The 13,932-nt window shown below is 42.3% G+C and overlaps 1 protein-coding gene across 2 annotated transcripts in view; it reads right to left on the bottom strand.

Moving 5' to 3' along the window:
* Positions 1 to 13,932, bottom strand: part of prkcab (protein kinase C, alpha, b) — a 98,314-nt gene that overhangs the window by 2,616 nt on the left and 81,766 nt on the right. The window contains exons 8-17 of one of the 2 annotated variants that reach the window (XM_070982051.1): positions 13,516 to 13,609; positions 11,242 to 11,271; positions 8,155 to 8,295; positions 7,826 to 7,999; positions 6,873 to 6,964; positions 6,538 to 6,600; positions 5,561 to 5,699; positions 4,591 to 4,671; positions 3,583 to 3,690; positions 1,851 to 1,991 (exon numbers count right to left, since the gene is read on the bottom strand). In XM_070982051.1, the coding sequence (XP_070838152.1) occupies positions 1,851 to 1,991; positions 3,583 to 3,690; positions 4,591 to 4,671; positions 5,561 to 5,699; positions 6,538 to 6,600; positions 6,873 to 6,964; positions 7,826 to 7,999; positions 8,155 to 8,295; positions 11,242 to 11,271; positions 13,516 to 13,609 (1,063 nt within the window). The remainder of the gene's footprint in view (positions 1 to 1,850; positions 1,992 to 3,582; positions 3,691 to 4,590; positions 4,672 to 5,560; positions 5,700 to 6,537; positions 6,601 to 6,872; positions 6,965 to 7,825; positions 8,000 to 8,154; positions 8,296 to 11,241; positions 11,272 to 13,515; positions 13,610 to 13,932) is intronic. The other variant, XM_070982050.1, reaches the window with a different exon arrangement.

The following is a 13,932-nucleotide window of genomic DNA, read 5'->3' as shown; positions in this document are numbered from 1 at the left end:
TCATGTGTCTGAAGCAGCTGAATATGTGTGGATATTACTGTGTGCCACACTTTAACAGACAGATTCCTCCAGAATGACTAATGCACAACAAAAACAAATCTGCAGTTTACAGAGGATTTCAGCGCCTGCTGTTTGCGACACATTTTCTCAAGAGACGTATCAGCATGTCGGGCTTTTATCAGCTGCTTGTGATATTACAGAAGCAAAGCCATTGAGCCTCTGATGGATCTTTTGTTTGCCCGTCCCTTCAGACCAATTAATGACGCGGTGTATGAGCTCACAAATGTGATACGCCGCACAAAGCCCTCTGAATGGATGGATCCACTTTTAGCAATGTTTTCCTCCCCCCTTTCAAGAGTGGAGACGGATACATCCGCTGTGTAACCCTGCATTTTCAATGGCCCTTGTGTGGAAGTAAAGGGAACTCTGCTCTTAGAGAGCTATTTTTAATCCTCAGCGGCGACGCTTGTGTTGCTTAGGGCGCAGTGGGCACAGAGGAGATGGAGGACGCGGCGGTCCACGGACAGAAAAGGACTGTTTGTGGTGACAGGAGGAGGTTCAGGTGTCGGCAGGGGAGGGGAGGCATGTGTCAGGGGCAGCGGGGCTGGTGGCTGCAGCTGGGATCCAGCCTCAAGCTCTGCTGGGTGCATATAAACCATTGCACTGGGTGAAGATGAATGGGAACACAGACATACAATATGGACCCATTCATGCGTGCACTTAAAGACTCTCTGAGGAAGTAATTCAATTCTTCTATGGTGATTCATTCAGGAATGACACAGATTTTCTGGTGATTTGCTATTCTTAGCATACAGGAATGGCAAGAAAACAAAACAGGAGCAGGAGAGAATAAAACACAGTATTGGATGTTTTATGGTCATTAGTTTCTGCCATCAGCCTCTCTTTCTGCATCTGGAAATAAATGCCTGTATGACTTTGAAGTTATACAAATATTACTTACATATTACTACCTCTCGGACAAGTTGAGCTGAAGGTTAATGTAAACTAACTATTCTATAAACGATGATGTTATAAGACATGCTTTCTCGTCTTCTCGTCAATGGTTGAGAGGTCCTTAAGGCATGTGTGGTCAGATTTAATTCGTGAAACGGCGTAAGCAGCTGAGTTAACAGATGCTCTTTTGACCTTGTTGCCTCCTCAGACAGTTTGCGCACATTTTACGTGCACTTAACTTTTAGTCAACTTTCTGGACTTGCTTCACATGCTCGTACATACATTGAAATAGCTTCTCTGAGAGATCTCTTCATAAAGTGATTATAATGTAAGTGATGGGTTCAGCTGAAGCTAATATGAGGCTTCGAGAGAGATTGGACGAAAGATTAGACGGATTAGATGGAATCTGCTCAAGTTATAGTGTTTTTAGTGCAAAATTGGCTCTTTTTGTTTCAGTCAGAGGCCACGCAAAGAGGAGAATTCTGAATTAAAAGGACTGTGGATTTTGCCCACCATCTCTATCTCTATCTCTATCTCTATCTCTATCTCTATCTCTATCTCTATCTCTATCTCTATCTCTATCTCTATCTCTGTGGGCATATGAGTACAGTAAAACTGAACCTATCCTTTCAAATATGAGCAACATTTGGGTGGAAATATTCTGTTTGAAGTGTACAAAAATGACAAGCTGACACTCAGTAAGAGTTTAGGCCCATCAGTGTGTAACATTATTGGTAGCAATGGGCAAGATGGTCACACAGTACATACTGCAACATGATGTAAACTTGCTGCAAATCAGTTATTAAAATCAATGATGAAGGATTATCTTTAGAAGTCCAGCTGCACATATATAAACATCTGGATACACACACAAGCACGCTCAGGGCATCACTCACCACTTTGGGTTTAAATGGCGGCTGGATCTCCCTGTTTGCCAGGCGTTCCCAGTCGATGCGTCTGAAGAAGGCCTGCTCCCTGATGTCCATCTCCCCCTCCGGGCCACAGCCGAGACGCTTGGACGGGTGTTTGGTCATCAGCTGGTGGCAAACAGAAGAGGAGGGAATAGAAGATGCGACAGAGTCAGTCAGCTGCTTGAGGGAGAGAAAAGGTGAAAATAGTGAGGCAGAGACGGGCAGAAGAGAGAAAGTGTGTAAAAATCTCTTTGCCTCTTAATGCGCCATCACATCAGCAACATTATGCAGAGCCAGACGGACGCTCTCGCTGTTTTCACTCATCCAGCTTTAAAATAGTCGCAGGAAATTGCGCTGCCTTTCTCGCGGCTCCGTTTCTGATTCAGCAGCCACTTTTAATTTCGACCATGAATCACTTTTGCAAATGAGATGTGAAGCAAACAATGAGCGGGATCGGGATCTTTTGTCAGCGCCTCTGCGATGATGAATGATATTTTTCGTGGCGGCATGCAGCTACAGGGTGTACCATCATAATAAATGAAGGCAGGCTATGTTATTAAAAAACTTCATGGGACTGGGCCTGAATCTTAATTGAATCTTCTCTGGAGTGTAAATTGACTCTGAAAACTCATTTCCTTGTTTGTAAATAATCATAATCGAGACAACCGTGACGCTTCATTGTGATGATCTCACAAAAATGATGCACAGGTATAAGAGAAACAGGTAAACGATTAACGGCTGTGATAAAATGGAATAATTAAACTGTCCTCTGTATCACGTTAGCCAAAAAAACTGCAACGATAGAAGGAAAGTTTAAAGCAGAGTGACCTGAATGGATGCTGTCACTACTCATACTGGTGAAGGTCATACGTGACATCTGAGATTAAACTGGCTCTCCACTGATTTTATATACAACACAGGGAATGAAGGACTTCCCTGTATGAGGCAGCAAAAGATTACTTTTGTGATTGATTAATCTATCAAATATTCTTCCAATTATTCATATAACAGTCCAAAATTTGGAAATCTGGAAATTATTAACAATTAATCAATCATCAAAATTGTTGCAGGTTAGTTTTCTGTCAATCGACTAATCAGTTAATGAGGACCAGAATTGAGAAGACTGAGTAAATAAGACTTTGGCCAGGCGAGGGGGGGAGGGGTGAAGACAATATCAAGTTGCATTATGGGAAATGTAGGATGTGTTTTAAGAGTTTAACCCATAAAAGTGATTAAAATCAGGATATCTCACTAAAATACTATCTTGCAGGTCTTTATGGGAGCGTAATTCAGAACTGTTCCTAACAAACATTTGTTACTGAAACGCTGTCATTAAACAAAGATTGTGATCTGTTTTCCCTCATGTGCAGGTTATTGTTCCTGCAAAAACGTATGGACGTGCATGAGCCTCCTGATGATTGGCAGCCAGCGTTTTCAGTTCTTGCCAGCAACAGCAACCTTTTCAATGCAAGACACTGCCAACTGTTATGCTTTTCCTCAACCTCCATGTTTTCCAGCTTTAATGGCTTTGGTAAACAACAATAGCATATGATGGCAATGCTTTTCAGTAGCTCACACCTATATCTTGCACACCAACGCTTTTGAAAACAGTCGCTGCTCTCTTACATTAACAGGCAACAACATCTTAACTTAGACAAAATTAAAGATTACTGTGATGGATTATGTCTCTGAAAGTATTAACTGAAACAATACTTACTCCCTTGCAGATGGACACAGCTTCTTTAGACATAGACTTGGGGTAGGACACGTTGTGCTCCATGATGGACTGGAAGAGCTCGTCTTCATCCTCTCCGTCAAATGGTGGCTGCAGAGAAAGACACACGAGTAAAAGTTGGGTGTGATGACAGCTTACGGCTTGAGGGTTTTCTCCTGTGAAACCCGACAAGATACGGAGGTGACAAAGTCAGCAGTGTGAGCTGAGCGGTGGGAGCAGCTGTGTCACATCTGTATGTTGAATCACTGTCATCCACTGGATTTAAATTAGGGTGGGTGTTTTGTATTGGATGTATAGTAGTAAAAGTGATTTGGATAAGTCCTCTGTGATCCATTTTCAGCAAGAAACACATCTTCTTGCTGAAGTGTTGCCTGGAAACTGGAAACCTAAAAATCTGCTTTTCTCTCTCTGTCCCAATATTAGTCAGACGAGATAACTTTTTATTGTGCTTTCTTGCTCCAGGGACACGAGTCGCCCCCAGATTCTAATCCCTGAAGCTGGTCATCGTGGTCATACAGTCTCACTGATGCTACTTTCCTTTATGAGGTAAATGATTTATGAAAATGTGTGTTTTTTTTCAACTTTCAAGACCCAGGAAGTCGATTAAACTTCCCAGTGTTATTACACCAGACATTATAAGACATTATAATGACAATTATTACTCTGTTAGAAACACTGTGAGGTATAGAAACACAGCAAGTAATGCATGTGTGGTACTTTTTGGTTATCATAAATTATTTGAAAATAAGAACTAAAAACGTTCTCCTCATGATATGGTTACTCTCTTTGTCTTTTTTTAAAGCTGCAGCTAGTAATTACTTTCAATATAGATTCATCTGCTAACTATTTCTGCAGCTAATGGATTAATTAATTAGTCCAAAATGTCAGGAAATACTGAGAAATACCCTTCAATGTTTCCCAGCTTCCCAGAGCTCCAGGTGACATCTTCAAATTGCTTGTTTAATCTGACCAACATTCAAAAATGCATACCTGTCCTGCCAGCATCTCATACAGAAGAACTCCATAAGCCCACCAGTCCACTGATTTTCCATAAGGCTGGTATGCTATAATCTGGCAGAGGGAAGAAGAGAAAAGATTAAACACTTGGAATAATCCACAAGTGTGGTTATTAACAGCTTCAGTGGTAAAAGATGGCTTCATTTCTGCTGCCCATATCATTTTTTGACTACAGGCAGGTAAAAATGAACACTTGTCTGACAACCTGCGAACTGTAGCACTGAAAGTAACATTTCTCTCATCTAAACTCAAACCAAATCAACCACCATTAAATACAGCCAGCTATTTTGAGCTGCCATAACAAAGACGCTTTCTCCTACCATCCAATTTGCCATCCTACAACCTCCTCCCACACACTGGCTACACACGCACACACACACACAATAATAATTATGCAGACGCACAACCAAAGAGCTAAATCGCAGCTGCACTTGCCTTTAACAGAGACAGAAACGCAGCAATTTATACAGTTCACAAAGCTACAATTTGTTGCTCAGCTTGTTGACACCCACACATGATATGCAAGTGTTTATATCTCTCTCCTCATATACTTAATGCGAAAATACAGCTATACTTTGCCCGTGTGTAAACCCAAAATACTTTCCAGGTCAAAACTGCATAGATTTGTGCGATAATGCCATAAACTGAAGCCAGAGGAGCTGTTAGAAAGGCAACGAGGCAGCTCATGAAGTCATTATAAAGTCATTAATATCCAGTGGAAGTGATAAAATCTGAAAAAGACATGTTTTAGATGAAGTTCGCTGTGAGAAACCAGGAGTAAGGGCTTCCCTCGCCTCCCACCTGTGAGACAATGTGCCTTCTCATGCGTGAGTGCAGACAGTGGATAGATATACATAGAAATACATGTACACATATTACCAAACAGGTAAATGATGCCTTCATTTGTGTTTTCCATCCTGTAATCTGGACCTTTAATTCTCACCTCAGGTGCGATGTAGTCCGGGGTGCCGCAGAAGGTGCGCGTGCTCATGCCTTCGTACATGTTCTCCTTACACATGCCAAAGTCAGCAATCTTGATGTGGCCCTCGGAGTCCAGCATCACGTTGTCGAGCTTCAGATCCCTGCAGCAGAGCGGGCTTGTGAGCGTTTGTGTACGTGCATTTTTCAGGCCGGATTTGTGACAACTTTGATTCTAGTTGTGTGTTGCTGTCAGAGTCTATATCCAGACTCGAGGAGAACACAGGAAAGAGTCGCCCTACACCACTGCCGCTTCTCTGTCTATTTATCTGTCTGCAGCACACATCATACGCTGGGACACAAACAATAATTGCTTGTCCTGAAATAATTTTTTCCACCATTCTGCCTCCTTTGTGCTTTTTTTAAAAAATATTGTCTGTCTGTCTTCAGTCTGTCTCTGCTCTGTTTGCCTTTGATGTCTCAATTCTTCATTTTCTTCCCCTCATTCACCACTTCTGGCAGCTATATCTGTCACAAAGTAGTGCAAGGATGCCAAATACAAGGCTGGTAGAATAGGAAGAATGGATGTGAGTCCTTAGCTGAAGTACTGAGGAGGAACAGGGTGACCTTACTTTCTGTCAAGCATTTCTTTCAGCCCTTTCCATTTTTACCTTTTTTTTTTTTTTTTTGCTTCAGGGTGATTAGTATGGATTTAATAATTGCTTCCTTCCAGAGGGGATCCAAGCAGTGCAGTTAAATACAGACAGACCAGCAAGGTTAAATGTACACATCCACTTTCAGTCATTCTGTCTCTTACTTTTCTGAGCCTTTCTTAATTTCTCACTCTTTGTGTCTGTCACACATTATCTTATCTATCTAAAAATATAAAATGTTTTACTGTAAACAGCCTGCGTTCGCTCTGTTTTCCACTGAACAATGACTGCATCTGAGGTGAATGGGGTGCTTCATTACATAAAACAGGTTTCTCTCTGACTCACCCACCTGTAGATGATTCCCTTTCGGTGCAAGAAAAACAAGCCAACGGCAATCTCTGCAGCATAAAACCTGCAAAATTGAAAATCAGCAAAGAAACAGACACACTCACCCAATAAATTTGTCAGTGGAAGTGATTCCAATGAAAACGAAAATCGTTTGCCCTGGAGAATAAGTCTTGGGTTGACACGCTACCTAACCCTAAATTGCACAGTGACATTGTGTTTATTGGTTAATGGGGCTACTCATACCATGATACTCGTACGCTGAATAATCTACACTGCTATTTACGCTGCCTGTTGTTGCTAAAACATGTGCCGGCAGATGAACTGTAGTGTGCTTACACAGCCTGTGGCTCCTTGAATTTGCCCATGCGTTGGATATGATACATAAGGTCGCCCCCGTTGATGTACTCCATCACAAAGTATAGCCGATCCTAGGGGGGAAAAAAGGGATGTTATAACCCAAAGAGCAGCTCTAAACAGATGTTACACAAAGAAAAGTGCAGCACACTACTAAAAGAGCATTACATGGAAAAAATGTGATTATAATATAAATATAATGTGCACTCTTATCTAATCATCTACAACCATAAATCTATTGCTATAGACTTAAATCAAAAGGGATATTAAAATGCCTGATTTGATTTATTCTTTCAGAGCACTGGCTGTGGTCACCTCATATACCTCTATCATAAGTCAGGAGGCTTTGATCAGTAAATGTAGTTTTTATTAAAGGCTCCTTGAGTCACCCTGTCTACGCACAGAGTTGACGTCATACTGGAGACTTCGTATTCAAGGGTGGTCTCAGCACAGTATCAATTTTCTCTGCAGAGGGCTGGCGAAAGAGTGCGAATAAATGTAAGGCAGATAGAGATGTAATGGCAGAGAGGCAAACGCACAAGGACATTAACAGTGTTTCCATGACTTCTGGGACCCAGACTTTGACTTACATTCATTTCTTGGAGACATAACCATAACCCCTACTCGGCTTACCCTAACCCCCATAACCACTAACCCTACCCTAACCTAATCTTACCCTAACTTTACCTCAAGTCTTCATCCTAAAGTTTAATGATTTACATTATAGGGACTCGCGTTTTATCCCCATTAGGAAGACGAGTCCCCACAATATGTCCGTGTAAACAGATTTATGTCCCCCCAATGTAATACACATCCAAACACACACAACGGTTTAAAATGCCAGGGCCTGAAGAGATGCCTGATGAAAAAGTGATGGAGCAAAATGGCATTGATCAATTGTTTTTCTGTGTCCACGAGCTCAAGTTTTTACACACCACAGTCTGGAAGCAGGAGTGGAGCTGCGTGAGGAAGGGGGGTTTGTCTCTCTGGGCTAAGACCCTCTTCTCCACCATTGTGCATTCAACATCGTCATCCTGTATCACAACATCCTTCTTCAGGATCTTGATGGCATACAGCTCCTCTGTTGACTTCATCTCCGCCAGCATTACCTGCAGTTGACGAAGACACCACGGGTCAAAGGTTGCGATGAGACAAAGAAATTCTGAAACAAACGCTGACAATCAGGCTTTCTTTGGCTGATGTATTTAAAGCGCGACAATGATTATTGACCTTTTGTATTACCGTCTGCAGTCTCGGCTCTCACCTTGCCAAAGCTGCCCTTCCCCAGCAGGGCCAGGAAGTTGAAGTCGCTCAGTCGGACCCGGTCCATGTTACCTGAAGGCAGGCTGAACCGCCGGTGGTCTGACGGCGTGATCACTTTCTTACCGTGCCCGAGCTTGGCTTTCTGTGGCATTCAAATAAAAAGTACACTCAGGATTTTAATTTGTCCACTGTGTGTGGGTGTCATACAAGAGATCCTATGTGCATCGTTTGATATTTTCACAAATAAAGCAAACAATAATAATAATAAATCAAACAGGAATATTAAGTTGTTTGCACAGCTCTGTTCGTTCGACAGTACTGTTTATAAGATAGCTAACACCATGTATGGTCATTCCCCGTCTTATGTGACTTGAGGAGGTGTCGTGCTGGTGTCTAACAGTCTGATATTCACATCAGCCAGAGTGCTCCCTGCAGATCACAGACTGCCACAGAACCAGAACTTAATCACTGGCTGTAGAAAACATATGCAGCTTAGCAGCTATTAATCCAGTATTCTATAGCTTTCCAGTTAGATTTTGATCATTAAAAACTGAGAAACTACAAATGTGTTTTAAAATATAATAAAAATATCTCTCGAAATGGGTTGAAAATGCAAAGAAGTGCACTTATTGCATCATTAATTAAGAATTATGTTAAATGTAGCATTATGCAAAGCATCATAACTGAACTAAAGTTATCTTCTGGATTACTTTTGAAACACAGATTGTTACATTTCAGTCCCATTCAAGATATTTTTTATTTTGCATGCTTGGACTTCATATTCTACTAGATGACAAATTCTGTAATTGTTTAGCAGTCATTACATTATCATCATCACATTTCTCTGTTTAGAGAGCACAGGGATCTGTTTTTCCCACTGACATGCCAGAGACCCTCACAGATATTCAGCAGCATATCTCTACTGGTGCATTTTGGGAAATCGTGAGGTGGGCAGTCAGCAGGGAGCGCCAGCACTGCAAGCTTCCCTGTTGTTATAATGACTGGCCTGCCAAGCATGTTTGAACAAAAAGGGCAATTAGGACCCTGCCAGCTTCCATCATGGCTCCAGCGGTTGTCTGTTTCTGTCAGATAGAGCAGAGAAAACAGGCAACCGGTGGGGCACCGAGAGGCTGTTTCCAGGCCAACCGTTTCTCTTCTCTCGACTCAATGTGATGATACACTCAACAAAATAACTGTCACGTATCTGCCGTGGTTGGGTTAATTAAGAGCAGAATAATCTGAACATTAACTCGGTGTGTCAGTTGAAATTACAGAGAAAATACCCTGGAGGAGAGTGGTTCTCACTTTGACCCCGGGCACTGGTGGCTCTGTACGCCACCAAGTACCGTAATTCATTGCAGTTAATTATTTTCACCTGGCAGCCCAGGTGTAATCGAGCCCCAGAGGACACAGCTGGAATGAAAATCAGCAGGACTCTGATGACCAGAGAGCAGACATTTTAGATGTGATGTGAACTACAACAAGGTGGCAAATACAAGAAATACATCAAAGAGGGACTTTAAGTGCCTTACAGGGTGACCGTTTCTTCCTAAAAGCAGGATTTCATAACAGCAACAGATTTACAGTTTGGTGTGTCTTGGCTATGATTGATGATGTAAACTAGTGGTTCCTAACCCATGGGTTACAACCCGGCAAAGGGGTCCCAAGATGAATCCGCAGGGACTCAGAAAGCTTCAAAGGAAACTGTTGCTCAAAATTCAGTTTATTTTTTCTGGCTTTTCTCTAATTAGTGTAAAAGACTGCATGTTTTCACCTCTTCACACCTCTAAAAATCCTCCAAATTGACAAAGATCGATAAAGGATTTTGGTTTTACTGCGACTAAGTTATGCCCACATTTTTAAGTTTCACAAGCCAAAAAAAGTTGGGAATTACTGTCATAAATACTACATGAGCGCTGCAAGGGGACAGAACTGATCTGGTTTATGTCAAAGTTTTGTCTAATTTGACAACATTTGAATAATGTGTTAACTCTTTTTTTTCTGTTTATTGCTGCATGCAGTCGTTTTTCTATCACCACCCGGACCTTGCAGACATCTAGTAGTCATTTTTTTACATAAAGTACAACAAAGACAATTTGCCTGTATAAAAACGATACATAAACAGTTCACAAAAAACACATGTACCTGTTTCAACACACAAAAAAAAATCTGAAATATTAATGTCAGAGTGGCCACAAAGTTGTACTGAAACACAAACAGAACAATGCAGCCAGTCTAAAAATAAACACAACACTGCCACCATGTGGAGATATTTGGCATGCACACCAAACACACCGAAGAACCTGCTCGTGTGTGCATCCAGTCATACAGATACTGTGCATAGGTGAGTGACCATCCATGCTGCATGTCCTAACAGCCTTCTATAGTCCAGACCAAAGGCAGACTAGTAGAGGGCGGACTGTGGACCACACTGCCAGCCAATGAGGAGCAGGTGTGAGGCTCTCTTGGCCAATGACACTGATAGTGGTGAGGAACACATTTACTAACAACAATGCTGTCTGGTGTTTGTGTGTACTGTCTGGGGTGCGTATGTTAATGCTGTTACATGCAGCATCACATTTTCTATAAACATCAATGGCGGAAACCTTAGTTGCTCATGTTTTTGAGGCTTCACTTTCAAAGAGGATCATTCAAGAGCATTTTGCTCTTATTTGTGCTGGAGGAAAACCAGCTGCTTTCCAGTTTATGCTCTTAATCCAAATGCAAATGCTGCAAATGTCAGAGTTTGCTGGTCTGACCTTTGCTGCAGGTGCTGCAAAATCCTCAGAAACTGCATTGCTGCTTCATTTTAAAGGGATATGTGGTCCCTTTAGTTCATTTCCACGTGTGACACAGAAAGAAGGGGGAAGTTAGCGTGTGAGAGGAGTTCGAGATATAAAAACATGTTAATTTAGGTGGCGTATAACAGCAAGCAAATCTAGCTGGTTCAACTGCACACTATTGAGAGCCTTTGTTAGTAAATCAGATTCATTTGTGGAAGCTAAGCAGCGATCCACAAACAATCCTAATACAACAAGTAAAGTGAGTGTGATGAGAGAAATAGTGACGGAGCAGGCAGGAGAGCTACCTTGAGATAGTGGATATTTAACTGGCAGGCCTAGAAGAAAGAAGAAACTCACTTATTAGTGCGGTCAAAGGTGAGCTGCTGTGTGCATGTGTGTCTTTGCCAGGAAGAAGAAAGTGACAGAACACACATGTGGACGGATGAGCTATTATCTCTATGTCTGTTTCACCTATCAACAAACAGTGAAGTCAATCAAAGGCGCGACTCGAGAAAACAAAAAAATCCTTTTCTGCCACATCTGGTCGGATCTCTGGAGCTTGCTGCTAGTTTCCACGGCAACTGCACAGTTGCGTGAAGACGCTAGCCTGGGAGGAAAGTCAAGGTCAGCGTTGTGCAGCATGGAGAGAAATGGAAAAAGGGAAAAACTCAGTGTGCGACTGCTGTGAGGAAGTGACTTTTACACTCAGTATTAAAACATCTGTATACACACACGGAGCTAAACTTCAATAAAACTGCCCCCACTCCCCCCCATCTCCTTCTTCTCTGCTGAACGGCACACCTCTTGGCACTTGTTTACATTGCAGTGTTTAACACAGCAGCCACCTTCTAACCTGCATGTTAACAACATGGACGTGGAGAGATTATGAGCTTTTCTTTTCCTTTAAAGCATCACTGAAACTGAAACCTCACTGATTGCAGTAAACAGACCGGCCACTGAAGAGCAATGAGAATATTAAGTTCTGCTTTACTACAAATCATCCATACAATACTGCCAACAGCATTTGCTTGGAAGAAAATCGCATTGAATGATCACATTTACTTTTAATTTTGGTCAAACTTTCATTATTATTTCACATTAATAAAACACCTTTACACGAAAGAAGAGAATGAGGCTGTTGCTTTCAACTCGGACTCTCATTGGCTGAACATCCTACGTAGTCAAGCGATGTGTCAATCGAAAGGTCAGAGTGCAGGGGCCGTTTTGAAACCAACATAGCGCCTGCTTACATGCTTACTGGAGTTATAATCGAGAAAATGTGGGAGGTTAGCACATCTGCCAGCTAATTTAAAATGATGCAACAGTTTTCTCTGGCATATTATACGGTTTCGGGCTAAATATTGGATCGTCTGGCCCTTTGGCAATGTAACAAGACCGAAGGAGCGTTAAGAGAGGGGATGCCCAGTGGTTAACCCTAACCTTGTTACAGTGGTGCGCTGGTTTGGGGGGTGTTTATAGCAGCACAGACATGACTGAACGATTGTAGAATTATTATAGGAATACTGTATTATATAACAGGCAGCAGTGTGTCTCTCTAATCCTCTCCCTCTTCAATGAGGGTCACCTGGATCATGAAGGTGACACTACTCTACTGAGTATAGAGGCTACAATACAGTATAGAACTGAGCATTTATAGTATATATTTTACAGAATGTCAAAGATTCAAGATTCAAGACGTCTGCTACTTCAGCACTGTGAGCAGCGCCATGGATTTATCAATACACAGCACAGTCAGGTTGATTTCAGAGCATGGTGGGGGACGGAGATTCTGTGGCTGACATATTCAAGTAAACAACCCCTCTGCTCCTGAACTGTCTGCCACTAGAGGAAGGAGAGGGGGGATGCAGGTTAACAATGAGGATGACATCCCCCCTCAGACGCAGAAACAAATGCTCTCCTGCAAGCACAAGGAAACACAGCTGAATCTTTAAAGCTGCTAATGTCGACAATGTCGTCCTGGAGCGTCTATATGAATTCTTCCTCTGAATTTTCAAATGCATCTGCGAAGTCATGCAAACAAAATCAGCAGTGCACAGGAATCCATGCTGACTTGCAGACTGAACCTATAAGTCGGTCTGCAGTGAAATGGACAGACATAATTGAATATTTTAGCAGAAACTTTTAGTGCTCATCTTCATTTAGATGTCCATAGAACTGCCGTGTTTGGATTGGGCTTTATGAAAGATAGTCTGCAAGTCACTGCCTTGGTACGAGTAGATGCCGTTTGTGGTGGTTTCCACTGACAGGGGTGAGTGTTATGAATTATTATCTGCAGCTGCACTTGCGCCTCTTGAGTCAGGCCTCCAGGAACTTGTTTTCATTGCCAGCTATAAGCTCGTGCTGTTTATGTATATATGAGATTTTCCTTTAAAAGCAAGAGCATTCACTTCTCATGCCAGAAGAACGTGATCTCCCTCTCGGGCGCACAGGGTGAAAAGCATAAGTGGGACGAGGTTACCATGGTGACAGGAGAGAGGAACACATTTCGCTGAAGTGAGTGTGACAAAGAAAAAAACTACAAATTCACAACCCGAGCCAGCCTCCCTCTCTGCCCTCACCTCAAACTTCTGTCGGAGCTCCAGGTTGACGTCATCCACCTCGGGGATGGGGACGTTGTAATACTCCCCCTCCTCCTGGTTCAGCAGCTTGTACCTGGGAGAGAAAAAAAAAAAAGACGGAGGATAATAAATGTATTGCGTCATTTACTTTCCTTTTAATCCACCTTGCATGCATCTCTTCCTCTGTCAATCCAACACGACGATAAAACTTTACATCTCTGCACCATTTCAATCATAAGTCTCTGAGTATTTGCAGGCCTGCTCTCCGCCAACAGCGTCAGCTTGACTCTCCTCTCTACTGTCCTCTCAGCCACTTGTCTAATGACCTGGAACGTGCAGCACGATACAAAGACAAATGCATGAAGACGCGCTGTTTCTGAGCTGTCAACACGCAGGTTTTTCCTGGAGCTTGTAACT

Source organism: Chaetodon trifascialis, chromosome 15, assembly GCF_039877785.1.
Source record: "Chaetodon trifascialis isolate fChaTrf1 chromosome 15, fChaTrf1.hap1, whole genome shotgun sequence".
In the NCBI taxonomy this organism is placed as follows: Eukaryota; Metazoa; Chordata; class Actinopteri; order Chaetodontiformes; family Chaetodontidae; genus Chaetodon; species Chaetodon trifascialis.
Note: the sequence above shows the minus strand (reverse complement) of the source record. Positions and strands in the feature narration are given on the sequence as shown.